This window comes from Pan troglodytes, chromosome 5, assembly GCF_028858775.2.
Source record: "Pan troglodytes isolate AG18354 chromosome 5, NHGRI_mPanTro3-v2.0_pri, whole genome shotgun sequence".
In the NCBI taxonomy this organism is placed as follows: domain Eukaryota; kingdom Metazoa; phylum Chordata; class Mammalia; order Primates; family Hominidae; genus Pan; species Pan troglodytes.
Window position 1 is genome coordinate 150,620,510 of NC_072403.2, and position 27,903 is coordinate 150,648,412.

Sequence of the window (27,903 nt, forward strand, 5' to 3'; positions counted from 1 at the left end):
GATTCTCCTGCCTCAGCCTCCCGAGTAGCTGGGACTACAGGCATGTGCCACCACACCCAGCTAATTTTTGTATTTTTAGTAGAGACACGGTTTCACCATGTTGGCCAGGATGGTCTCCATCTCTTGACCTTGTGATCCGCCTGCCTCAGCCTCCCAAAGTGCTGGGATTACAGGCATGAGCCACTGCACCTGGCCCATATAACTTTTAAAGTCTGATTTTGCCCCTTGTTTTTCCAAAGCCATTAACAACAACAACAACAACAAAATACTTAAATTGGTAAGGGCCTCTGTGTTCATTTTTGGGCCTCTCACTAATACTTAAGATGTACAGCCTAGAGGCTGGGCACAGTGGCTCATGCCTGTAATCCCAGCACTTTGGGAGGCTGAGGCGGGGGGATCACAAGGTCAGGAGATGGAGACCTTCCTGGCCAACATGGTAAAATCCCGTCTTTACTAAAAATACAAAAATTAGCTGGGTGTAGTGGCACCTGCCTGTAATCCCAGATATTCAGGAGGCTGAGGCACGAGAATCGCTTGAACTTGGGAGGCGGAGGTTGCAGTGAGCCAAGATTCTGCCACTGCACTCCAGCCTGGTGACAGAGTGAGACTCTGTCTCAAAAAAAAAAAGTGTACAGCCTGGAGTAGACAAGAGATGGGGTTTCCCCCAACTCCTGGTCTGGTGCACTTTCCATGACACCATACCATGCTCCTCCATAAATGGTGGCTCCCAGCTCTTCACCATGTGGTTCTTCCTTTCACTATTAACAGTTCCCAAAAGGCTTGCTCATCTACAATAGCACAGCTCTCTGAAGGCCTTCAGTGCTGGATAGTTCAGATCCAATCTCTTGGCACCCTTTTTAGAGGGTGTCTCAATGAAGGAATCTTACCAAGTTTTATAATAGTAGTCATAGTACAGCATGGCTTTTGAAATAACTTATTTTTTCAGGTCTGAGCTGTAAAGCAAGCCTATATAACAGCTCACTATGGCCCATTTCTCTTAACTGGCCTTCCTGTTTCCATTCTTCTATAGAATAATCTTTTAAAAATGTAACTTAGACCATGTCATGCCTTAAAACTCTCCAATGCCTATTGCTGTGCTTAGGGGAAAAAATACAGATTTCTTATATTGGTTTAAAAAACCCTTCCTGACCTGACCCTCTGGCAACCTTGGGGACTTCATCTCATACTACTTCTTGTCCCCCTGCACTCCAGACCACTATGCTGGCATTCTTTCAGTTCCGTGAACATGCCAAGCTCATTTCTGCTTTATGACTTCTTATCTTTTTTCTTAGCTGTTTCCTGAGCCAGACATGCAAAGAAGCATTAAGCAGTTACTATCTTGGCCAAGGCATTCTGGCATCAGGGGAAATGGAAGTGGAAGCACACTTAGAAAATGATGGATAGGCTTCTGGGTAAAAACAAACAAAAACAAGAAACAAACAAAAAACATCTCTTCCCTATAAGAACCACAAAGGACAATACAGGAATGACTGTGCTTCAGGCACTGAGAGTATCCATTTGCTTTGAGATACCTGCCTTCCCCTTTAGAGCAGCAGTCCCCAGTCTTTTTTGGCACCAGGGACCAGTTTTGTGGAAGACAATCTTTCCATGGATGGGGCGGGGTGGGGGTTGGGGATGAAACTGAAACTGTTCCACCTGAGATCATCAGGCTTTCGTTAGATTCTCATAAGGACCACCGCCCACCTAGATCCCTTGCATGCGCAGTTCACATTAGGGCTCAGGCTCCTATGAGAATCTCATGCCACTGCTGATCTGACAGTAGGTGGGAGCTCAGGTGGTAGGTAATGCTCCCTCACTGGCCGCTCACCTCCTGCTGTGTGGCCCAGTTCCTAACAGGCCACGGACTAGTTCCAGTCTACAGCTGGAGGCTGGGGACTCCTGCTTTCATAGCGCCCTAACTTTCTGAAGGGAAAGGACAATGCATGTTTGTAGCTCAACTAATGAGGCTGTACAAGAGAGGCTTCTAAACCCATTCATCACCTGAGGACCTTACAGAAAGAGAGGTTCCTGACTCAAGTAAAATGTGAAAAAAGTTATGACACTTCTGATTCGAATGGAAATTTGAATACTTACTGAATATTTAATAACATTAATCATTCATTGCTGCTTAGGAATCATAAAGGCATTGTGGTGAAGTCTTTAAAAGTTTTAATCTTTTAGCAATCTATATTAAAATATTAGGGATTAAATTATATCTGAGATTTACTTCAACATAATACTAGAGACTGAAAAATGTCAGAAGAGGGGCTTTTTTTTTTACAGGTTTCATCTGAATACATATTTATCAGATCAATATTACAGGTTATCACATTATCTACTACATACAGCTTTGCAAGACAGAAATCACAGTTTTCTGGCCAAGGTATGAAATGATTGCATTGTATATACAATGTACAAAGACAATGACAGTTTCTGGGTGATTTACTTCTAGCTGCACTTGTGGGTGCGTTTACATGTGTCCATGTGAATCACCTGAGATTATGATATCAAAAATTTATAAGTATAAATTCGGTTATAATTTTCTTCTCAAATGCCTGTTTCTTTTCTTATCCTCATAGCACCCTAAAAAATAACATAACAAAAATTCCATTCCATAAAGGATCAGGGTCAACATCACTGATAACAGCTATAATCGACATCATTGGCCAGCGGTTAATGGCTGGATGAGGGATTCATTATAGTCTTCTGTCTTCCTCAGTATATGTTTGAAATTTTCCATAAGACAAATTTTTTTTTAAATAGAGATTTCTGGGCCCCCAGCAGATTTTTCTCTCAATGGATCTCCACTGCCACTACTAGGAAATTCGCCAGCAGTATTCCTCCTTACCTACCCATGCTATACAATGTATGAGTACTGGGAGGCAGAGGAAGGGTCTTGTTAATCAAAGCTCCCATCCTCTAAATATAATCCTCAGGAAGAAAGTATATGATTGGAGTAATTTACACAAGGTCTGCATTTAACAGTTAATCCAAAGAATGGATGCTTACAGTTTAAAGGAATTAAAGGAAAATCTAGAAAATCTGAAAGATCATTTCTCTCAGGGAGGAACTCTAGATTTTAGATTAAAGAAATCACACTTGAAATTGTACCTCTACAACAACTCTACCTTGCGTCACTCTGTCCCTAGCCCAGTACAATTCACCACACTAACCCTCTGCTTCCTCAAACATGTTAAAGTTCATTTTGCCTAATGGCCTGCATTTTAGCCGTATGTTCTATTCAAGAATGCTTCTTTTCTTCTCCTTCTCCTTCTTATTTATTTTTTTATTTTTTTGAGACAGGGTCTCATTTTGTAACCCAGGCTGGAGCACAGTGACATGATCATGGCTCACTGCAGCCTTGACCTCCTGGGTTCAGGTGATCCTCCCACCTCAGCCACCCAAGCAGCTGGGACTACAGGCCTGCATCACCATGCCCAGCTAATTTTTGTATTTCTTGTAAAGACAGGGTTTTGCTATGTTGCCCAGGCTGGTCTCCAGCTCTTAGGTTCAAGCTATTTGTCTGCCTCAGCCTCCCAAAGTGCGGGATTACAGGCAAAAGCCACCGTGCCTGGCACTCAAGGACTCATTTTCTTCAGATCATTCCATGGCTGGCTCATGCACTTTATTCATATCTCTACCTCAAAGCTGCATTTTCGGGAAGGCCTTCCCTGATACTTCTCCTTCAGTACAAACTACTTTTGACCTTAAGCTGTTATTTCAGGACTCTCATCTGACTAAATGAAACTATTTTATTTGCATACTAATTTATTGTCAGTCTCTTATATCGGGAATATAAGATCTCTGACTATAAAGCTCTTGTACCTTTTGTTGATAGATGCATCCTGACCTCCTATCACAGGGTGTGGCTAAAATAGGGACTTAAAATAAGTATTCAAAACCTGAATACCTATTTCTGAATACCTGAAACATGTACATTTAGAAGGGTACTTTCCTGTGTCCCTACATCATGTTGGAGGTTGTAAACACAAATGCTACAGGGCTCAGATGGGTACTAAAGACAAAGAAAAACTAGATATTACTTGAACTGAGGTAAAGGAGGCAGATGCTTTCCAGCTTGAACCATTGTTGCCAGGCTACAATGCACATCTAACGTAGTCAGATCTTCCCGTTAATTGATGGGATGCCACATTGTTTTTATTCTTTCAATTTTAGCTGTTAGCAACCAATTTGAAAAAAAAAAATTGCATGTGAATCACCAGTTGCAAGCTCTGTTCATACAAATAAGACAATTCGACATTAATTAAAAGGAGAAACTGGGAAAAGATATTGAGCAGACTGTACAGTAGTGTTTGTAATGGTGAAAAATGGGAAACAACCTAAACATCCATCACTATGGGAATTCCCAAATAATTTGTGACAAATCTATTTGATAAAGTCTAGCTATATTTATCAATGTGGATAGCTCTCAAAAACACAGAATTTGGTGAAAAAATCAAGTTGCAGATCAATACACAAAATATAATAGCATTCATGTAAAACTTCAAATGCCCCAAACCATTCTACATATTGTTTATAATACATAGTAATAGTTTAAATATAGAAACCTAGATTGGCAAGATACATATCAAATTCATGATCCTGGTTGCCTCTCTGAGGGTGGTAGTAGAATGGGACTGAGAATAGGGAACACCTTCTTTATCTGTAATGCTCCATTTCTTTCATTCATAAATCTGTTCGTTCTGGATAGTGGGTGCGTTGTTTATTCTGTGCTTTTTTTTTTTTAAACATTTCAATAGTTTTTTTTTGTTTTTTTTTTTTTTAAATGGCGGGTGGCGGAAAAACATCCTATCCTAGAAGCCAAGAGACTGGGGTTGTCTTTGCTCTGCCTTTTCTGGCATGGATACAATCTCTAGATATGGTTTCCCCATTAGCTAATGCGGGGGGTGCTATGTGGTGTTCCTCCAGAGTCCCTTCAATCTAAGGACCTGTGAATCTAAAACCTTCCCACCTCCCACTCCCACACCGGGAAGGCTACCCAGACCAGGCAATGAAACGTGCATTTCTTCCCTCATTTAAGATAGATCTCTTTCTCTCAGCCTGCAATTCCTTCTCCAGAGGCTTTAAGTATAGTGGAAGTAGAACTATCTTTGACGACAGAGAGACACCTGCATCAATTAGCCTTTCTGAGCCTCAAATTCCCCATTTGTAAAACAGAGAGTATAACACCTACCCATAAAATTGTAGAGAGGTTTAGATACACCGTTATGTGTAGGGCCCGAACAGAGTAGCTATTAATAGTGGTAACAGACTCTCAATTAGGGGCTCAACATCATGGTCGCTGAACAGAATCACGGTCGCTGAACAGAATCACACTCTTCACGCCGCCTTGGAGCCAAAGTTAGTTTAGCCGCGAGAAGTCCGGGCAGCCAATCGGAAACAACCAAGGAACAGTTGCATGGCGACACTCTGGTTCCGCCTTCGGGCATGCTCGAACAGCATTCTGGGAATTGTAGTTCGGGGGGGGATCTAACGCTCACCGAGGGGCGGAGTAGCTTCCGGAAAGGGTACTGCATTTCCCGTTTCTACCTCCACTGCACCCGCTTATTGCGTCTTGCTCCTGGGTCACAGAGCCTAAAACGACACACCCAACACGCCCGCCGGAGTTACAGCTAAAGGAAGGACAGGGGAAGCAATGAAATGCCGAGGGCGGAGCCAAGAGCGACACTGGGGGAGCAGGAAAAGGCGAGGCTTCCGCTTGGGGCATGGAGGCTGTGCCTCTTACGTCACTTCCGTAAACAAACGGAGCTGCGGAGGAGCGGGTCCCGGGATGTGACCGGGGCTCTACTTGTGGCTGCGGCGGTGGCTTCTGAGGCTGTCGGGTCTTTGCGGGTTGCGGAAGGGGGCCCCAATACCCTTCTTCTTCAGGTATGTAGTGGAAGCAAAGGAACCTCCGCAACCTGCCCCTTTAGGCCCTTCCCACCACTCTGGTCACTGCTGGGTACTGGGCGGTGAAGGGTCATCGCTTCGGTAGATTGGGGAAGGGGAATGAGGTGATGTCAGGAGGTATGCCCAGTGGTACTGCTTGGAGGCAAGACCTGGCACTTAAAACCACTGTGTGAATAAGTAACTATGAGCAGTTTACTTATTATGCCTTCTCTAAAACATTATTTGCTGTTTGATATACAGGAAGGGTTTCAGTGCTCTTGTGACAGATGTAATTTTCCAAAAACGAGGAAATCGCGAGTGCTGGTTCCGCAGAATATTGTGGTTTAGACCACCACTGGTTTATTTGCATTGCTTTACTTCCTAGGTTTTTTTTTCTTGTACCACCAAGTGTGTATTAGCATCGTTAAATTTCAGGCCAGCGTGTTTATGCGCATCATACATTTTTACAGATCCTTGCCTCTTCAGAGAACTAATCGTCTCTATTCAGTCATCTTTCAAACTCTCATTTAATTTGTGTTGCATGTTGAAACAACACCAGAATTATTGTTCTGTTACAAAAAATGCTTCTTAAAAGAAAAATTGTTTGCCAAGGTTTAAGTGGATTGACACCCAGTGGTATCTGGGATTAGAGACTGGGCATTGGAGCCTTTCCCAGAAAGACTCTTCTTTGGCAGTATTGTAGCTCCAGTTGTAATTGTCTAGCGTCAGCCAATTTAAGCTCAGTGGTTTAAATTCCAGTGCCAGTGGCACTAAGTCCAGGCAAAAGGAAAAAGAAAAATTTATTGAATTCATCAAATAATTATTTTAAGCGACAGCAATGGGTTTGAATCTTTTTGAATGGTCATGGCATGCCTAAATTAAACATAGCATGCCAAAAACGGCCTAATGTTTCTAGAAGGCAATTTACAACCTGATGAGGTAGATAGCCATATAAATTCATCTTATGATATATGAAATAATGAAGTTAAGAAAAATTTAACACTATGCACAAATAAAGTATGGAAGGGTTTTTTTTGTTTTGTTTTGTTTTGTTTTTGAGATGGAGTCTCGCTCTGTCGCAGTGGCACCATCTCGGCTCAGGGCAAGCTCCGCCTCCCGGGTTCACGCCATTGTCCTGCCTCAGCCTCCTGAGTAGCTGGGACTACAGGCGCCGGCCACCACTCCCGGCTAATTTTTTGTATTTTTAGTAGAGACGGGGTTTCACCGTGTTAGCCAGGATGGTCTCGATCTCCTGACCTCGTGATCCGCCCGCCTTGGCCTTCCAAAGTGCTGGGATTACAGGCGTGAGCCCGGCCGGAACGGTATTTTTTAAATAGATGGATGTTAGAAAATAGAGCGGATTAATAGATAAAGTAAGGGGATTGTGTAGGGATAACTAGGAGGCCTTACACCTATTCCCCATGGAAGGGCCGTCTGTAACTTCACATTGTTAACTTTTTTGATATGGGCAAAACTAAATATATATCATAAAATTCACGTTTGTTTGGAAATGGTTAGAGAAAGTATATTCAAAATAGGCAACGAACAAGTTTGATTTTCTAGAACTTCACTTATCACCAAGCTAGAATCATTATTAGCCCTAGCTAGAAACTGAGTTTCTGTTTAGTAGTTGAAGTAAGGCTTCTAGTTGATTTTTAAAATGCTAGTAAAATCCCTATGACAATTATACATCTGTTTGAATCTACTTGGTTCTTCTTAAGCATACATTTTGGAAGAAAGACCTAAAGGCCACCTGAAGCTTGAATCAGGCTGGGAATAGTATGTGGATCATTTGTTTATTGTTTATATATTGTTCCCCTTGTAAAATGTAGGCTTCTTGCAGGCAAACACCTTGTTCAGTGCCGTCTCTCCAGTACCCACAATAGTGTCTGGCTTGTGGAAGAGAATCAGTAAATATTTGTAGGATGAAGAAATAAAGAAAATGGTAAAACAAAACAAAACAAAACAAAAACTGTCTACCAGACAATTTTGCTAGGGGCTTATGGGTACATAGTAGAGTACATTAAACTTAAGAGACCCATTTTCTAACTTTCTCTTATGCCCTCTGGAATTCTTGATCCTCTTTTGACCTGTGAAATGGGTCTTTGAATTTCTTTCATGTTTGCATATTATAGCATACATATATAATTGCTGTATTTCCTTATTTAGGTCTTAAGAAGCTGGCCGTGGTGCAATAAGGAACTTAAAACAATGGAAGAGCGGAAAGTGAAGAGGAGGAGTCCTAAGTCTTTTAGTGCCCACTGTACTCAGGTTGTCAATGCCAAAAAAAATGCCATTCCAGTGAGTAAAAGCACAGGGTTTTCAAATCCTGCATCACAGTCAACTTCACAGCGACCAAAGTTAAAAAGGTGAATTCTTTTATTTTACATGTTCACAGTAAAATGCCATTAAAGTAAATCCTGACTCAACTTCTTCTTAAACACTTTTTTAGTCTTGGCTTGACTTTTAAAACAGTTGAGGCACCCATTATGCGTGATTTAGAAGAAAAATTTGTGAAAGTTACAGTGTGTAGATATTAGAAAATGCAAAATGAATTATTGGTTTGAAGGCCCTTACTTTGTCTCATATTAAAATATACAAAACAAGAAAAGTTTTTGACTGTGTTGATGAGCTAGTCAGAAATGGGAAAAGTGAAAAAGTGAAAGAAAGAAAGCAGGGTTTTTTGTTCTCTTTCTTTCTTTCTCTCTTTTTTCTCTAAGCTGAGTGTTTGTGCCTTGGTAGTTTTCTTAATTTATTTTATTTTACACACATGTATATATATATTTTTAAATATGGGGTCTCGCTGTGTTGCCCAGGCCGGCCTTGAACCTCTGGGCTCAAGGGATCCTCCTGCCTCAGTCTTCTGAGGGGCTGTGACTGTGTGGTGTGCCACCATACCCAGCTTGCAGTTTTTATTTCTAAAAAATAATGATGTCATTGTTTTTGTATAAATAATCTGTGTTTTTTATAAAAATTCAAACACAGGAAAAATTCAAAGAAGAAATTCAAAATGCGAAAATTCTACCACCTAGAAATAATCATTATTAATATTTGGTGAACATCATTTGCATTCAGGATATTTAAAGGAAACAGAAGTGACAAGTTTAACTATGTTATATGTTACTGTTACATATATGTGAGTATTTTATAGTATTAGATATTTGGAAGGGAAGATTATAGCTTTAGAGGAAAAAAAGTGTTGTATAATGTCAGTCTTCTTTCTAATTATTAAATAAATTTACTCTCACATCCAATCTCACCCTGGCAAGTTAGCTGAGGAAATGCCTGTTGCATTCTGTAGCCGCTGGGTTTACACCTAATAAAAGATGAGATTACTGCCTTGATGATGATCTCTCTTTGTCGAAACAGAAGGGACATAGCCAAAGACAAGAGAAGATTTGGAAGAAGTATTCCAATGAGTACCAAATGATAAACAGCAGTTTTGAGGATTTCCTTCGAATAAATTATCAGAATGGGGTTTTTGTCATGGAGGAGTTTAATTAGGGTCAGATTTTGAATAAGTTTACAGTTGGTGGAAAAAGAAAACCAAGAGATTTTAAAAGTAATCACTCCTTTCTCTATATTTTTAAAAGCAGTTTATTTGTATCATTGTCATTTTTATTGGTGGTTTTATTTCCATACCCTCTTGTAGATGTAGGCTTCTGAGGGCCAGGACTCTCTGCATCATCATTGTGTGCCTGACAGAACTTACAGTGGGGCTTTGCACATAGTATTATTTCACTGTGTGCTTGCTTTATTGTTGAATTATGTTAACATAAAGTGAGAGTGTGACATAACATTGAAGCAGGAATAAAGAGGTTTTTGTTTTATCTTTTGTGTTTGTTTTCTGAGAAGGTTATTAAATGATGAACTGATGTGAAAGTTTACTTGGAGAAAACTTCCAAATTTGAGAGGAAAAAAATACATTTGTCGTGCTGAAACCTTATACTCTGTAATAGTTTATCTCAGATTTTAAATGTGAATATGGATCTCTCGGGGATTTTTTTAGAATACAAATTCCGCAGCAGTGTGGGATGGGGGGCTTCAGATGAGCATTTCTAAGAAGCTCACAAGTGATATTGATTCTATGGGTCCTGGGCAGCACTTTGAGTAACAAGGTATTACATAATGTATATAATACAAAAAATGCAGCCCTTGCTTTGGGAAGAACCGTTATTGACCTACTGTCAACAATGTATGTACTCTAAACTTCTTTCATATTATAGTCTCTTTCTTGTATCCCCCCTCACCTACCTTCCCTGGGCATGTATATACTCTATTTATCTTATTGTGGTGAGGACAGCTGTGTTGAAGATGTCTTCATTCAACATTATGTTAAAATTGAGTACTGAATATACTTCCGTGTCAGGATTTGTAGTGTGCATTGGGTAATAAAGATAAATTACTCTTTCTCCCATTTTGCCAATTTAGCCCCTACTTGTTCTTTAAGTCTTTGCTCACTTATCACTTTTAGGAAGCCTTTTCTGGTTGGCCCCACGCTGAACGAACTGCTTCTCTCTCTTCCTATATCGCAGTGTGCATAACATCATCACTCAATTATTTGAGAGCCTGGTATATGCCAGACATGTGTAATAAGGACTAGTTTAGGCTAGGGGTTCCAAAAAGGCCTTCCTGAGGAAATAGCATTTAAACTGAGACTTGAAGATGTGTGGGAGGTAGCATGCCAAAGATGGCAGTAAGTGGAAGGATGCTAATGTAGGCAGAGGATTAGCACGTAAGAAGATAAGATAATGGATTTCTAGGAAACGAAAGAGATTCAGTGGCTAGAGCATAGATGAGGATAGGGTTTCTTAGGGATATTAGATTATATTCAGCAGGCAATGCAAAGCTACTAAAGCTTTTTTTTTTTTTTTTTTTTTTTTTGACACGGAGTCTCGCTCTGTCACCCAGGCTGAAGTGCAGTGGTACAATCTCAACTCACTGCAACCTCCACCTCCTGGGTTCAAAGGATTCTCCTGCCTCAGCCTCCCGAGTAGCTGGGACTACAGGTGTGCACCACCACACCAGGCTAATTTTTGTATTTTTGGTAGAGACAGGGTTTTGCCATGTTGGCCAGGTTGGTCTTGAACTCTTGACCTCAGGTGATCCTCCTGCCTGGGCCTCCCAAAGTGTTGGAATTATAGGCACGAGCCACCGTGCCCGGCCTACTGAAGCATTTTTAATTAAGCAAATTATATGATCTGATTTTACTTTTTGGAAATGGACTTGGCTGCCTGGTGGGGAGAGAGGGGAGATCAGGGATCACACACAGAGATAGGGAGACTGGTTGGGAAGCTATTTGGTTAAGAGATGGGATGGTGGCATGGGAGAAAGAGAACTGGAGAGATTAGATATTTTGTGGGTATAATTGATAGGACTTCATGACTGCATGTAGGAGCCTTAGGAAGTTAGAGGAGTCAAGGATGATAACAAGTTTTTGTATTCCATTACATGGTGATTATGAATTTAAATATCTTCCCTTCTCTTTAGACTGGGCATTTGTGGATAATGTTGGCTACAGAGTAGGGGCTCCATAACCATTTGTAGAACTACTGAGTGTTCAAGGAACAAATAAAGTTTAGAAGGGAAAGGTGTAATATGTTTTACTGAGAAATGAAATGTAAAGCATAGGATAATACAGACTTACAAGTTTTCTTTTCTGCAGTCCAAAGAATTAGCATATTATATAAATGTATTAATCAAACTTTTTATATGCCTTCATAGTTATATTTTATACATTTGAGGTTTTTCACAACCTTTTTTTTCTTTTGGTTTCTGGCTTGGAGTTTCTGGTTTTATTTAGTATTGACTCTATTTGATTTCTTGCTTTTAAGGAAATTCTATTTACTTCACTAAAAAATTAAGCAAAAGCTTAATCTAGAATAGCCTAAAAAGATAGAATTAAAGTTAATTGCATCATCTTTACAGAGCGATGAAAGAAAAGACCAAACCTCAGGGCGGAGAGGGCAAAGGCGCTCAGTCAACTCCTATCCAGCACTCCTTCCTCACTGATGTCTCAGATGTTCAGGAGATGGAGAGAGGGCTGCTCAGTCTTTTGAATGATTTCCACTCTGGAAAACTTCAAGCATTTGGTAAGCAATAGATGTTTCTGTACTATTTTTTTCTCTAAGATGTTTGCATCCTGTTTTCTGTGTGTATTTTACTCTTCTTTTCAAAGTGCCAGTTTCTTTTAAGAAAAAAAGAGCCCACAGGCATAAAGGCAATCATCCCAGATTTTGTCTTAGAATATAATTTGCCTTCTAAAACTTCTGGGAAAAAGTTTTTTTTCAAGAGGGAGGGTTAGTTGAAATGTTGAAGTAGGATTGCCATTATGGAATAAGTATCTTGCAAGTTTAACAAATAAGAGGGACAGTCTTGGTCAGTTAAAATATTTTAGACTTAGTGTCTTCATTTTGAAAGTATCAAGATCATTTTCCCCTACCCTCTTAAGCTTAAACTTGTTTCTTGCCTGGGATTCCTGATTTAAAGTTAGGAATTAAAAGAATCCAGTTTTCGTGTTTTTTCCTGAGGATATAAGAATAGTTAACTGACTGTCCCATTAAAAATTCTGAATAGGTATTTTTTCGTAGTCACAGAGTTCAGAAAAGATAGTCAGATTTTTCATGTGCAGTCTGGAACTTATTTGTAAGCTTTTTCTAATGATAAGATTATTTCCCAATTTTTTTTTTTTTTGAGACAGAGTCTGGCTCTGTCGCCCAGGCTAGAGTTCCATGGCACGATCTCGGCTCACTGCAACCTCCACCTCTCGGGTTCAAGTGATTCTCCTGCCTCAACCTCCCCAGTAGCTGAGACTACAGCCATGTGCCACGGCCAGCTAATTTTTTGTATTTTTACTAGAGATGGAGTTTCACCGTGTTAGCCAGGATGGGTCTCCATCTCCTGACCTTGTGATCTGCCCGCCTCGGCCTCTCAAGGTGCTGGGATCGCAGGCGTGAGCCACCGCGCCTGGCCTATTTCTCAATATTTTAAAAAGCAATTTCAATAATATGCATAATATTTTTAAAAAATTTTAACTTCCCCAGTTTTTTAGAAGATGCATAATCTTATGCAAATGCATAAATGTCCACATACATATTGATTTTTTAAAGTATTCTTTCCCTCCCCCATGTTTTTGTTACTTGACTTCCCCATTCCCTCTTATCCCTTCTGCTCCTTCCACTTCCCCTCATCCCAGCCATTTGTTAACAATCCAGGTATATATCTTCTCATATTTTTATTTTCATTATTTAATACAAATGGTATATAAGATATTCTGTATCTTGCTTTCCTGCACTAAAGAATATCTGATGGAAATCTCTCTAATGCACCTAGGATGGCTCTAGTTCATTCTTTTTTAATGGCAACATAATATTCCAAGTTGTGAATATACTCTAGTTTATTCAACCATGTCCCTATTGAGAGGCATTACTTTGTTTCTCATTTTGAGCCACCAAACACAATGGCCTAGTCAACATCTTTTTACATAGATCTTTAGGCTGGTGCCTCTATTCTTTTGGGATTGATTCTCATGAATGGGATTGCTGGGTCAAAGCATATATGTAATTTTAACTTTAATAGAAGTATGCAGATTGCTTTGCAAAAAGAACAATACTGCACTTCTAGGTTCCATAAACAATTTATGAAAAAATGCTTTTCCTTGAATTCCCGCCAAGCAGTAGGTATTATTCGTCTTTTAATTTTTGCCAGTCTCTTGGTGTAAAGTGAGATGTCTTTTATTACAATTGAGTTTGAAGATCCGTGTGTGTTTGGTAGATTGTTTGATAGGTCCTTTTCAGGACCTGTTGTCAGTTTTCTACTTGGTTATTTATCCTTTTGTTGTTGTCACTTGTAAAGAGCCCTTTGTGTTTTAGATACTAACCCTCTGACCTCTATTATGTATTTATTTTTGTTTACCAAATTTGTTGTGTCTGTGCACTTTGTTTATGGTATATTTAACCTTGTAAAAGTTTTTACTTTTTGCATTCTCAAACATGTCTGTATCTTTTCTTTCAATAGTTGTTGGGTTTCCAGTCTTGGTTATGCTAATATTTGAAAAGAAGATATTAAAAGCAGATTATTTATTTCACAAAAATACTTTATTGTACCCCTACCTCCTTGCTTTAGCCCATCCCAGTAAGGTGGTATCTTCAGAGTATTTTCACTTCCCCTCTGTTCCCTTCTTCCCTCCTACCCTTGAGATGTAATCTTTGGACCACTTCCACGTCTTTGCTTTTTCCCAGCACCTTTCCTCCCCTACTCTATGTTGCCTTTGTGTTTTTGGATTGAAGTCCTTTCTTGTCTTTGTCTGTTATCCTACTGATTACTCTTCATAATAAGTGTTGCAGATGAGAATTCCATTGCCAGTCAGAGTCTTTCTTAGCAGGTAATTTATATTTTTCTGTCTCGATGATTAAAAGATGTTTTTCTTTTATCTTTAAAGGTTAGGCATTTTCCAGGATATGCTTAGGACTGTGTCTTTTCTCATCAATCTGCCTGGGAATCAGTGAGCCCTTCATATCTGCTGACTCATCTTTCATCTCACGTAACATATTTTCTATTGTTTATTATTTTTCTTCCATCTCTTCCTTTTTAGCCTCTGAAGCTTCTATTGTTCTCATGGTAGGTCACCTAGATCTGTCCTCTGACTCTCGTCTTTTCCCATATGATTTCTACCTCTTTATATTTTTACTGTACATTTACATACATACACACAAACATACATACATACACACAAACACATATCTTGAGATATTTCTATTTCTTCCACTTGACCTTCCAGGTTACTAATGTTGAAAAACATGACTAAAATAGAGGAAATATGACATATTTTACTGTGAAGAAAGGACAATTTTGAGAGAGCCATAACTAGCTTCAACATTAGTAGTCCTTAACATAATGTCATATAGTCCATTTATGAAGATGTTATAAAGCTGGCTAGAGGAAACTAGCATAATTTACATTAATTCATATTTATTCAGGATATGTACTTCAACTTTAGCTGAGGTATATTTTACCTGTATAGTACCTTTAGGAAAAACAGAAAGGTTTTTTTTTTGAAAAAATTCTACTATCAAGGGATTGCAGAGTCTGTACTTAAACTGAATGAAAAGATAATACGTTATGTGTATAAATTACTTGCTCTGGGCAGATAATGTCACTTCAGAGGACTCTTGGTCAATACGTAATGTAAGACCTGTTCTTTAGCAATTAAGTTGTCTTGACAACTGTGTGTACAATTAAAAATATTACATAGTGTTGCTCATGCTTCATGCCATTTTTCATGCTTCATAAATATTTTTATTTATATTTCTTAAAGGAAGAATACATGATTGGTTGAAAAAATGATTCACATTTGAAGTCGTTATTGAACTTTTTTTTTTTTTTTTTTTTTGAGATAGAGTCTCTGTCACCCAGGCTGGAGTGCAGTGGTATGATCACAGCTCACTGCAGCCTCGGCCTCCTTGAGCTCAAGCCATCCTCCCACCTCAGCCTCCCAAGTAGCTGGTGCTGCAGGCACACACCACCACACCCAGCTAATTTTTTTTTTTTTTTTTTTTTTTTGAGACGGAGTGTCGCTCTTTCGCCCAGGCTGGAGTGCAGTGGCGCGATCTCTGCTCACTGAAAGCTCCGCCTCCCAGATTCACGCCATTCTCCTGCCTCAGCCTCCCGAGTAGCTGGGACTACAGGCGCCCACCACCACGCCCGGCTAATTTTTTGTATTTTTTAGTGGAGACGGGGTTTCACCATGTTAGCCAGGATGGTCTCGATCTCCTGACCTCGTGATCCACCCGCCTTGGCCTCCCAAAGTGCTGGGATTACAGGCGTGAGCCACCGTGCCTGGCCTTGTATTTTTTATAGAGATGAGGTTTCACCATGTTTCACAGATTGGTCTTGAACTCCTGGACTCAAGCAGTTCTCACACCTTGGCCTCTCAAAGTGTGTTAAGATTACAGGCGTGAGCCACCATGCCCAGCCAGAACTCTTTTTTTTCTTTTTTTTTTTTTTTTTGAGACAGGGTCTCGCTCTGTTACTCAGGGTGGAGTGCAGTGGTGTGATCATGGTTCACTGCAGCCTCAACCTCCCCAGGCTTATATGATTCTCCCACCTCAACCTCCCAAGTAGCTGGGATTACAGGCACATGCCACCACGCCTGGCTAATTGGCTGATTTTTTGTATTTTTAGTAGAGACAAGGTTTCGCCATGTTGCCCAGGCTGATGTAGAACTCCTGGGTTCAAGGGATCCGTCAGCCTTGGCCTCCCCAAGTGCTAGGATTACAGGCATGAGCCACTTGGGCCTAGAACTCTGAATTTCACTCAAATTATTACAAAATGTTGGGTCACTCAGTTAAAATGGTAGTTGTCAAACTGGACATGATGAGATGGTGCTGTTTTGCTTCTACATATTATATTACTGTTGAAGAAAATATATTTTCTCTACTTAAGGGATGATTTTCTTTTTTCTTTTTCTTTTTTTTTTTTTTTTTTGAGACAGAGTCTCGCTCTATTGCCAGGGTGGAGTGCAGTGGCACGATCTTGGCTCACTGCAACTTCTGTCTCCCGGGTTCAAGCGATTCTCCTGTCTCAGCCTCCCGAATAGCTGGGACTACAGGCACGCACCACCATGCCCAGCTAATTTTTGTATTTTTAGTAGAGACTAGGTTTCACCATGTTGGCCAGGATGGTGTTGATCTCCTGACCTCATGATCCACCAGCTTCAGCCTCCCAAAGTACTGGGATTACAGGCGTGAGCCACCACGCCTGGCCTGAAATATTTCCCATATGATTTTCTTTAGTACCCAAGGTCATTTCTTAAGTGGGTCATTGTTTTCCTGGTCAGAAATTTGATTTGTTATTAAACACATAAAATATTAATGATTATCTAATTTACAGAAGAAAGAAAACCTGTTTCTTTTAGAGCACCTAGAGTTTAAGTGTTTTTACTCAATGCTGTTAGTTTGAACTGTCCTAATCATTATTAATGTTCTGGAATGTTCCCAAGGAAATGAATGTTCCATTGAACAGATGGAACATGTTCGGGGAATGCAGGAGAAATTAGCTCGCTTGAATTTGGAGCTCTATGGGGAGTTAGAGGAACTTCCTGAGGATAAGAGAAAAACAGCCAGTGACTCCAATCTGGATAGGCTTCTGTCAGATGTAAGTGTAATTCTTTTTCTTTGTTCTTTAAAAAAAAATTTTTTGTTGCAAAAAAATGTACCTTTTGAACTATTTTAATGTGTACAATCACGTGGTTGTTAGCATATTCACAGTGTTGTGCAGATATCGCTGTTGAATTGCGGAACACGTTCACCACCCCAGAAAGAAACCCTGGACCTCTCAATTCTCTCCTCATCCCCTAGCAACCCCTAATCTACTTTCTGCCTTTATGGATTTGCCTATTGTGGACATTTCATATCACTGGCATTATACAGTATGCGGACTAAATGGATTATTTTACTTAATGTTCAAGTTTCATCCATGTTGTAAAAACTTTACTCTTTTTTTTCAAGAAATGTATTCCAACGAAGTTATCATATTTACATCTAAGCATGTATTCTCAGAATACAGATGCTGGCAAATCTGAAAGCAAAATATTTGCTTCTGTACAGATATAATAAAATCTTAAGATATAGAAGATAGTGGTCGAAAAGACCTTTCCTGATGTGATTAGTACATTTTGTGTTATTTACTCAGGTGGCGGTTACTTGTTTTTAAAGGCAGAACGACATTTGCTATTTCTGCTAATTGAGTACATTGCCATATGTATTACTTTGCCAGGGCTGCCAAAACAAAGTACCACAGACTGGGTGGCTTGAACAACAGAAATTTATTTTCCCACAATTCCGGAGGCTAAAGTTGGAGCTCAGGGTGGCAGGGTTGCTTTTTTCTGAGGCCTCTCAGTTTGTAGTAGCCGTCGTGTTCACATGGCTTCTTCCTCTATGCCAAGTGTCCAACTTTGCTTTTCCTGCCAGTCACGTTGGATGAGGGCCCACCCTGATGACCTCATTGTGACTTAATTACCTCTTTAAAACCCCTGTCTTCAAATCTACTCACATTCTGAGATACTGGGGGTGAGGACTAAGACATGAATTTTGGAGGGTACACTGTTTAGCACATAACACAAAGTATGATTGTTACACTGAGAAATGTTAATGAAATTTGCCTCTTTAAATCCTTTTTGGAACAAAAATAAATAAAAATTGAATTCAACACACGTTAGTTTTAGATTCCCTATTAACTATTGACAAAAAGGGTTAATTTCTACTGTTTTTCTCTCTTTCGAATAAGTAAATGTGAGGGAACTTGTATGCCAATACTTTCACTATTTTGAGTCTATAATCTTTTTATTTCATGTCTGTCTTACTCAGTCTTGCAAGTATTTCCATTTACAGTTCATGGTTTGTTTGTTTTTTTGAGACAGGGTCTCACTTTGTCACCCAGGCTGGAGTGCAGTGGCGCCATCTGGGCTCACTGCAGCCTCAACTTCCTGAACTCGTACGATCCTCCTGCCTCAGCACCCCCAAGTAGCTGGGACTATGGGCACATGCCACCACGCCCAGCTAATTTTTGTATTTTTAGTAGAGATGGGGTTTCACCATGTTGTACAGGCTGGTCTTGAACTCCTGGACTCAAGTGATCCGCCCACCCTGGCCTCCCCAAGTGCTGGGATTACAAGTGTGAGCCACGGTGTCTGGCTTTACCAGTTCATGTTTTACATTTTTTTCCTCTTAACAGATAATAAGTATAACTTGCTATACATTTAGGAGAATAACAGTGGTATAGTGAAAAGAACACCGAATTTGAAACCAGAAAGGCTTCGTTTAGTTCAGCATTTGCATTTGGGTTATAACTGAACAACATTGAGCCATTTAGTTAACATTTTTGTAATTCAGATGTTTCCTTCTGTAAGATAAAAATGCTGTAGTCTAAATGTTTATGTCCTCCCCAGAAAGCATATATTGAAATCTTAACTTAGAAGGTGATGGTAGGAGGAGATGGGGCCTTTGGGAGGTGATTCAGGCAAGATTGTGATTAATGTCCTTATAAAAGAGGCCCAAGAGAAACCTCCTACCCCTTCTACCATGTGAGGACATGGGGAGAAAGCCCTCCTGTTCCATGAACAGGAAGTGGTTCATGCCCTCCCCAGACACCAGATCTGCTGACTCCTTAATTTTGAACTTTCCTACCTGTAGAACTATGAGAGGTAAATTTCTATTGTTTATAAGCCACCAGTTTATGGTGTTTGTTATAGCAGCCCAAACAGACTAAGACAACGGGTGATGAATTCTACCTCATATAGAAAATTGAGTGACGTGAAATCTTTTTGTAATCTATGATGGTTTTAAAGATTTTGATCATTAAAATGGCAATTTTTTTTCTTTTAAAAACTTATTAGAGATGATTGTTATTATGCCTGGTTTTAGGAATACTTATAAAACTCCAGTTTTTATAATCTGGTTTCATTCTGTCCTCATATTCTTTTGATTTTTTTGTAGAGACAGGGTCTTGTTATGTTGCTCAGGCTGGTCTTAAACTCCTGGGCTCAAGCAGTCCTCTCCCCTCAGCCTTCCAAAGTGCTGGGATTACAGGCAAGAGCATGCCTGGCCTCTCTCCTCATATTCTTGTTTCACACATGTTAATGCTACTTAATAATTATTTTTGCAAAAAGGAATTTTTTAGCCTGAAATTTTTTTGAAAGTTTTTTTCTTTAGTACTTTGCTTTTTCATTTACAGAAAGCTTTTTTTTTTTTTTTTTTTTCTTTCCGACACAGCATCTCATTCTGTCACCCAGGCTGGAGTGCAGTGGCACTAACAGAGCTCACTGCAGCCTTAAACTCCTGGGCCCAAACAATCCTCCCACCTCAGCCTCCTAAGTAGTTGGACCTCAGGTGTGCGTCACCACGCCTGTCTAATTTTTTTATTTTTTGTAGAGAGGAGGTCTTACCATGTTGTCCAGGCTAGTCTGGAGCTCCTGGGCTCAAGCAGTTCTCCCGCCTTGGCGTCCCAAAGTGCCAGGATTATAAGCACGGGTCACTGTGACCAGCACAAGAAAGCTTAAATGAAAAATAATTTATTTAAAAAGAAATAGTTAACAACTATTTATATTGATCTTATAAAAATTAAATTTGTTTCTTTTACAGTTAGAAGAATTGAATTCTTCCATGTATCCTTTGTCTGCTATCAACAGTGAAAAGTTTACAACTTACAATTTCTGGTGAATAATCTTGATCAAGTTTTAGAAAGATGTGTTATTTAGATATGGTGGAAAAAAGACACGTAGTATTATTCACTAGGGCCATCACTCTTCCTCTTTGGTTTTCTTTTCTTTCTCTTTTTTCTTTTCTTTTTTTTTTTTTTTTTTTTTTTTTAGAGACAGGGTCTTGCTCAGTGGCCCAGGCTGGAGTGCAGTGCCACGATCATGGCTCACCACAGTCTCAACCTCCCAGGCTCAAGCGATCTTCCCACTTCAGCCTCCCAAAGTGCTGGGATTACAGGTGTGAGACACCATTCCCTGCCCCCTTTGGGTTCCAAATGGAATTTTCTTGTTGTTTTCTATGCTGAAATTTTGTTTCTGGTTTGTTCTGCTTTGCTTTGTACTGTTCTTGAATTTTTAAGACAAATTATTTTTTATCATGATAACTGAGGATTAGGTTAGTTGCTATGTAAATTATTTTGAAGCTTAGATTCTGAGGCTAACTGGCAGTGAGATATTCAGAGATAATATGCTATACTTAATATCATCACATAGGATATTTTAGGTGCATAAAATTGAAAACTAGACATTATTAAAATGCAGGCTTCGAGGGACGCTTACATAGCTTGTGAAATGACATTTCACAATTAAATGTACTTAGTGTATTATAGGATTAGCTTAAAGGAGATCACCAAGACACATGTAGAATATTCAGGTTTTGACATTTCAATTTAGAGCAATTATTTTAAGAACTTTTCAAAATATATTTTTGAACATAACAGGCACAATGGTAAGGTACAAAAGAACAATGAGAAATGATCCTGCCTATAAAATAATTTAATTTGAGAGGTAAGACATCCCCTTTGAACCAGTTATTGACATAGAAAAGATGCTGGTTGTAGAGATTTGATTTTTGAAGTTTGGTTCTACATTTTGATCATGTAACCTTGGGCAAATTGTTTAACGTCTCAGAGTGTTCTCTGTAATACAGGGTAATTGCTACATGTGATGATGCGTATGTGAAAATTTCCAAACTATATATATAAAAATTACTATTATTGCTATAAGATTATATTCATACTGTTATTAACTGCTGAATTGTGCAGTAACAACAATTAAGAAATTGGGGCCTGGCATGGTGGCTCATGCCTGTAATCCCAGCACTGTGGGAGGCTGAGGCGGGTGGATCACTTGAGGTCAGGAGTTCAAGACCAGCCTGGCCAACATCGTGAACCCCTCTCTTTACTAAAAATACAAAAATCAGCCAGGTGTGGTGGAGGGCGCCTGTAATCCCAGCTACTCGGGAGGCTGAGGCAGGAGAATTGCTTGAACCTGGGAGGTGGAGGTTGCAGTAAGTAGGGATCCTGCCATTTCCATCCTGGGCAAAAGAAATCGGGAAGTATATCCAAGTCCTGTAATGGCGATTAATAGCTAATCTTCATGAATACTTACTATTTTCCCAGTACTATATAAAGGGGTATGTGCATTATCTTATTTGGCCCTACTTGGAAGTGGGTGGTGTTATGCCCCCCATTTTGCAGATGAAGAAAATAAGGTGCTACATAAACTGTGGGGAGAGATTAATGTAAAATATATTATTGTCAAGAAAGAGTTAAATAAGGGGGTAAGATTTGAGTTAATCAAGGGGCTTTTCCTGCAAGAAGTTCTTTTTACTATATTCCTTCAATGCTTTATATTCTTTCTCTGCCATGACACTTAAGTATTTCCTATCCTTTTGTGTGGTTTTGTTTGTTTGTTTGTTTTGAGATGGGTCTCGCCCTGTCGCCCAGGCTGAAGCAGTAGCGTGATCTCCGCTCACTGCAACCTCCTTCTCTGGGGTTCAAGCAATTCTCCTGCCTCAGCCTCCTGAGTAGCTGGGATTACAGGTACCTGCCACCACGCCCAGCTAATTTTTGTATTTTTAGTAGAGACAGGGTTTCACCATGTTGGCCAGGCTGGTCTTGAACTCCCGACTCAGGTCGTCTGCCCGCCTTGGCCTCCCAAAGTGTTGGGATTACAGGCATTAGCCACCACGCCCGGCCCTTTTTTGTGAGTTTTTGTTAAACATTTAGAGTTTTTGTTTTGTTTTGTTTTACCACTTTCTGTGACTTAACCTGTGGTGGAATTTACCCACCACAAACATAGCAGCATAATACCCTATATAATACAAGAGTGTAGGCTTTGGAATGCTTGGTAGGCAGCCGTGTAACCTTGAACAAAATCTGGCAACCATAGTTTCCTCACCTGTAATAGGTGTTCTCTCAGTACTTAAACTTTCCCCTCCTAATTTCCCTCTTTGTCGGCTGTCTCTGTTAATTCAGTCTCCAAGAATATTTTTAAATGCCTTCAAGGACCATGGCAGACATTGCTAATCAGACATGGCATTCTCTGCCATTGAGCCTGGATCTGGATATGAAGTCTGTTTGCCATCTCTTTATTACAGTTGTCAGGCATCATCAGTATCATCAGTTCTGCTTTTATTCTTCCTTCACTCTCTACATGATAATCCAGGACCTTGTCACCTGATTCCATACCTTTTCAATTTTCTGTTCCAGATCTAGAGTTGCACTGTTCAATATAGTAGCCACTAAGCCATTTCAAAGACTTAATATCCTTAAAAGAACATAAAAGATCTCAATTTTTATAATGATTACATGTTGAAATAATTCTTAAGATATTATATATATATATTTCTGAGACAGGGCCTTGCTCTGTCACCCAGGCTGGAGTGCAGTGACATGATCATGGCTCACTGCAGCCTCAACTTCCTGGGCTCAGTTGATCTCCCACCTCAGCCTTCTGAGTAGCTGGGACTACAGGTGTACGTTATGCCCAGCTATTTTTTTTTGTTTTTAGATACAGGGTCTTGCTATGTTGCCCAGATTGGTCTCAAACTCCTGGGCTCAAGCAGTCCTCCTGCCTCAGCCTCCCAAAGTGCTGGGATTCCAGGCGTGAGTCACCATGCCCAGCCTGCGTTGTATTTCTATTGGACAGTGTTGCTCTAAACTTTAGGTATTGCTACAAAATTAATATTCTTGAAACATCACTTTCTTCCTGCCATTTCTATTTTTTACCATTTTTTTTAAACCATGTCAACTATTTTAAAGGTTCTTAATAATTTGGTCACAACCTGTATGTACATGCTGTTGTATTTTTCATTCTTTTTCATTCCCCTCAGGCTGGTTTTCTGGATGCCCAAGAAACACATCATGTTCATTCTCATCATAATGCGTTTGTTCAGGTTGTACCTCCTACCTAGAGTTACCCTCACCTCCTTGTTCTCCTTATCACGTTACATTCAAGCTGACCACTTCCATAAAGGATTTCATTTGTACCTTAACCTAGCATTCTGCCTTATATTATTATCTGTTGATTTTTACATGTGTTAAATCTCAGCCTTCCAATTGGACAAGAATGTCTTTGATGGCAGTGCTTATGTCTGTACATTTTTGCAACCTCTGCCATACATGTACTGCAAGCATTTAGTTGCCTTCAGTGTATTCATATCATTGAATTGGGTCTTGAAAAATAAGTAACAGGTGGATAAATATAGGTCAGTGAGAAAAATGAAAGACAGTGATTATAAGAAAGGATGAGTAATTCATGCAAGATTCCCGTCCTATTTCCAGTCTTCTTGAGGAACACTTAAGAGAATTATAGAAAAGATTTTAGAGCTGTAATGATTTTATTTTTGGACATTTAAACAGAATTGTTTTCCCAAAGATGATAAAGTGGTGTCTTCTCAAAAGATTTTTTTAATCTAGTGTCTTGTCATGTTTGTCTCTAATCAGCTCCTTACTATGAAAATGATTATTGACACATTAAAAATAACTCTGGGCCAGGTGTGGTGGCTCGCACCTGTAATCCCAGCACTTTGGGAGGCCGAGGCAGGAAGGTTGCTTGAGGCCAGGAGTTCAAGACCAGCCTGGGCAACATAGCGAGACTCCTCCCCCATCTCTAACAAAGAAAGAATAGAAAAATTAGGTATGTTGGCACATGCCTTTGGGAGGCTGAGGTGGGAGGATTGCTTGAGCCCAGGAGTTCAAGGCTACAGTGAAGTATGATCGTACTACTGCATTCCAGCCAGGGAAACAAAGTGAGTCCTTATCTCTAAAATTTAAAAAAAAAAAAAAGTCTTCAAATTCTAGACAGAGTATAATTTACTACATTTAAAAGTTGTCTTACCACATCTGAGTGTCTCAGTAGCAACACAAGAGCTTTTCCTTTGAACATATCTCTTTTTTAAATACCGCTTTCTCTTTGCTCCTGAATGTAATTTTCAGAAATGTAAAAGAAGTACCCCTTATAGAATGAAAATCTTCTTAACTGATTAATTCAGACAAAAACTCCATTTGGCAGATGCACAAGATGTTCCAAATACTTCTGCTAGCTAAAATGAAATGTAGTTTGCTTTCTTTTGATTTGAAGAGAAGCAGCAGTCTTTACTTTTCCAGCCAAATCCAGTAGCAGAATCATCTTCCACAACAAGAAATTAAAGTAATTAAAGTGCAAGTGCAATGATCGTTTTCACTTACTGCTTTTAGTAAATGTGACTCGCTGTAATTTGCCATAACTGGAGGCCTAGGCCTTGTTGAAGGCTTCATCAGGAAATGTGATGCAGAGATTGTGCTGCTGTGCTTCATATTGTTGCCTTATGGGATTATACTTGAAATGCATTGTGCTAATGTTCTTGACAGGGCTGAGGGATTTCTCTTTCCTGAGCTCACCAAACTTGTTCCAGTGTTGATCGCAAGCTGTTGATGCACAGGCGTCTTGTGGCAAGCCCAGCTTCAGTTTACGTTAGACAATCAGTACACACGCTGGTGTGTTTTCCAATGGCCAGTGATAAGAAATTAAATAAGTATTTGTGAGATTTGCTATTTTTTAATAAAGTAATTGTTTTAAATTAATCTCTGTTGTCTGTTTTGAAGAAACCCATATAGTCTTCAATCTGGGAAATACAAGGGTTCAATCCTTAAAAGTAAACTGTGTTTATAAAATTTGAGGTTCTTGAACTCCTTGCAAATTCTGTACCTTGTGTACATTTAAATACTGGTGTGATGAAAGAATGTGAGCTTTAAAGTTACTTACACCTTAATTTGAATCGCCGTTCTGCCCCCTTAACTTTGTGTTCATGCACGTTTACTCAGGTTGGATTTCTTTCTTTCTTTCTTTCTTTCTTTTTAAATCTAGAAAATGAGGTCAGTAACCAAGTTGGTAGTGGTTGTATGGGGAGTAAGTGAAAAAGCGCGTATAGGATGCTTAGCACAAGCCGGGCGCGGTAGCTCACGCCTATAATCCCAGCACTTTGGGAGGCTGAGGCAGGTGGATCACTTGAGGTCAGGGGTTCAATACCCAGACCGGCCAACATGGTGAAACCCCATCTCCACTAAAAACACATACACACAAATTAGCCGGATGTGGTGGCGGGCTCCTGTAATCCCAACTATCAGGGAGGCTGAGACACAAGAATTGCTTGAACCCAGGAGGCAGAGAGGTTGCAGTGAGCCGAAATTGTGCCACTGCACTCTAGCCTAGGCGACAGAGCAAGACTCTGTCTCAAAAAAAAAAAAAAAAAAAAAAAGAGAGAGAGATGCCTAGCACAATAGCTGACACCAGTAATGCTCAGTAAACATTAATTTCATCACCCTTTAAAAACAGCTTTATTGAAACAATAATTCATGTCATAAAATGTACCCCTTTAAAGTGTACAATTCAGTGATTGTTAGTAGATTCATAGAGTTATATACCCATCACCGTGATCTATCTAATTCTAGAACATTTTCATCACACTAAAGAGAATCCCATTAACAGTCACTCCTTGTCCCCTAATCCCCTCAGCCTTTGGCAGCCACTAACCTCCTTTCCAGCTCTCTGGATTTTCTATTCTAGACATTTTATATAAATGGAATCATACAATACGTGGCCTTTTGTGACTGGTTTCGTTTACTTAGCATGATGTTTTCAAGGATTGAAGCTTCATCCATGTTATTGCATGTACTTCATTTCTTGTTTTGGCTGATCATATGCCATGGTATGGATAGAACACATTTTGCCTATTTATAACTCAGTTACCTTTGTGTTGCTGAAGATGCTCATGCTTCTGTCTCCTTGTTTCCAGGCCACAGAAATAAGCACCTAATTGGGGGAGGGGAGGAGAGGGACTTACTGAATATATTTCAAATCTTGATTTTAATAATTTTTGGCTTTCAGAATTCAAAGTATTTTGATCAGTAAATTGGTCTTTTTAATACCCCTTTTAAAAATTACAGCATCACGGAGGAAACTTCATTTGGGTTGTGAGAATAGGGATTTAAGGGGAAAAAGTAGTACTCTAGGGTCTGACAGGGCGAAAGGACACTTTGTCATGTGACATGTTTTTCTTGGATTGGTCCTGAGATAGAGTAAAGCAAAAAGCTGGTTCCTGCGGGTTGTGACAGAGCAGTGGATTGACCTTGTTTATTCACTTGGTTCATTCGCCCTTTGTGTCACAGGGCCCTAAATGGGTCCCAGGTAGCGAAATATTAGCTTATCTAATTTGTATCCTTTCACACTCCTTAAACACATGTTCAAGGAAACAGGAAAAAATGCAGTGCCTGGATTAGAATAAAATTTAAGGCCTGGTTTGGTGACAGGCACCAGTACTTTTAGCTACTCTGGAGGCTGAGGCGGGAGGATTGCTTGAGCCCAGGAGTTCTAGGCTATAGTGTACGATGATGATTTTACTGGCATACAGATGAAAAAGATATTTGAAATAAAAATAAAAATATAGTGCACAATGACCAGGCCTGTGAATAGCCACTGCACTCCAGCCTAGGCAGCATAGCAAGATCACATTTCTCATAAGAAACTTTACTAGAATGAAACTTATGGTTTATTACATAGATGTTGCTTATTCATTGTAGGAAAAATTGAATTACAGATGATTTTTAAAACTACCAGAGCAAACCATTTAACCTATTTGTGTACATACTCCCAGATTTCTTAAACATGTTGCAAAAAAAAAAAATAGATCGTACCATTCTGCTGGTTTTCTAAGCTGCTTTTTGTAAGTAACGTATTGTGAGCATCTTTTCGTGGCCATAACTATTACATACAAAAGAAAAAAACAGGCTTCACAATAAATACTTAAAAGACATTTTGACCTGAAACTAATGAGGAAGGGTTTTTTGGTTTTGTTTTTGCGATTTTGTTTTTGTACCTCCTGTATAATGCTGAAATTGGTAATTCTGCAGTAAATATTAACATTTTCTGAGGATCTGCTGAAGATGAATGTGACAAAAAAATAAGAAACTCCACTTTCCTCATCACACAGCCTTAATTAACATCGCTGGCTTTGTTTGAGATCAAGCAAACGTTGGCTTCAGTGTCCAGGTCTCTTCTTGGGGTCCCACGGCCTTCGGTCTGGCACTTCTGCTGGGCACCTCGCAGGGCTTCCGAGACGTGCCGCGACCCACGGGACCCCACGGAAGCTTTCTCCCACCGCAAGCTCCCTGGAGGCAGGGAAAGGAGCCGGGACCCGAGCCTAGCTGGCCTCGAGAGAAGGGCGGTGGCTCGCACGGCGCGGGCGGCTTTGCTCACTGCAGCTGGGGAGAAGCAGGTTGGCCGTCGGAGCGCGGCGGCGGGAGGGGCTGCGGGCCTGTGGGGCGGGGTGGTGGCTCCGTGTTGTTGGATCCCTATGGAGATGACCCTGTCCCTGCCCCACCCCTCTCCGGAGCTGCGGCCCGAGTTGGCGCACTCGATTTTCACTGCGCGGTTCCAAGAGGAGACAGCCGCCACTGTACCGGGCCTCATAGCCACTTCCTAGAGGTAAAGCCCGTGGC

General features: G+C 40.0%; 2 protein-coding genes and 1 long non-coding RNA gene across 7 annotated transcripts in view; 2 read left to right on the plus strand and 1 right to left on the minus strand.

Moving 5' to 3' along the window:
• LOC104007004 (uncharacterized) overlaps positions 1 to 5,501 on the minus strand; it is a 46,489-nt gene extending 40,988 nt beyond the window's left edge. For all 3 annotated transcript variants that reach the window (XR_008548676.1, XR_008548677.1, XR_008548675.1), the window contains exon 1: positions 5,195 to 5,501. This is a non-coding gene — a long non-coding RNA (uncharacterized LOC104007004). The remainder of the gene's footprint in view (positions 1 to 5,194) is intronic.
• On the plus strand, positions 5,385 to 24,990 carry CCDC28A (coiled-coil domain containing 28A). 3 transcript variants are annotated; one of them, XM_001171714.6, is made up of 6 exons: positions 5,385 to 5,889; positions 8,059 to 8,258; positions 11,818 to 11,981; positions 16,889 to 17,043; positions 20,028 to 20,050; positions 24,420 to 24,990. In XM_001171714.6, the coding sequence occupies exons 1-6, from the start codon at positions 5,662 to 5,664 to the stop codon at positions 24,472 to 24,474; spliced, it is 825 nt and encodes a 274-aa protein (XP_001171714.1). In that variant the 5' UTR covers positions 5,385 to 5,661; the 3' UTR covers positions 24,475 to 24,990. The 3 variants fall into 3 exon arrangements, 2 of the variants coding, with proteins under 2 accessions (XP_001171714.1, XP_063669578.1); XM_063813508.1 differs by having other exon boundaries at positions 5,503 to 5,889; positions 20,028 to 20,101; positions 23,259 to 24,990; XR_010158214.1 differs by having other exon boundaries at positions 5,553 to 5,889; positions 14,330 to 17,043.
• A 2,817-nt stretch (positions 24,991 to 27,807) lies between these two features.
• The window catches only part of ECT2L (epithelial cell transforming 2 like), a 108,661-nt gene continuing 108,565 nt past the window's right edge, over positions 27,808 to 27,903 (plus strand). The window contains exon 1 of the mRNA XM_003311516.6: positions 27,808 to 27,889. The gene's annotated coding sequence lies outside the window, so the exon portion shown is untranslated. The remainder of the gene's footprint in view (positions 27,890 to 27,903) is intronic.

What these genes read in the sequence shown, in the direction of transcription:
- CCDC28A (XM_063813508.1), top strand. Translation starts at nt 5,662, where the DNA reads ATGCCGAGGGCGGAGCCAAGAGCGACACTGGGGGAGCAGGAAAAGGCG. An exon ending in TGGATAGGCTTCTGTCAGAT is followed by an intron (nt 17,044 to 20,027) that starts GTAAGTGTAATT and finishes TTTCTTTTACAG; the next exon opens with TTAGAAGAATTGAATTCTTC. An exon ending in TTTACAACTTACAATTTCTG is followed by an intron (nt 20,102 to 23,258) that starts GTGAATAATCTT and finishes CATTCCCCTCAG; the next exon opens with GCTGGTTTTCTGGATGCCCA.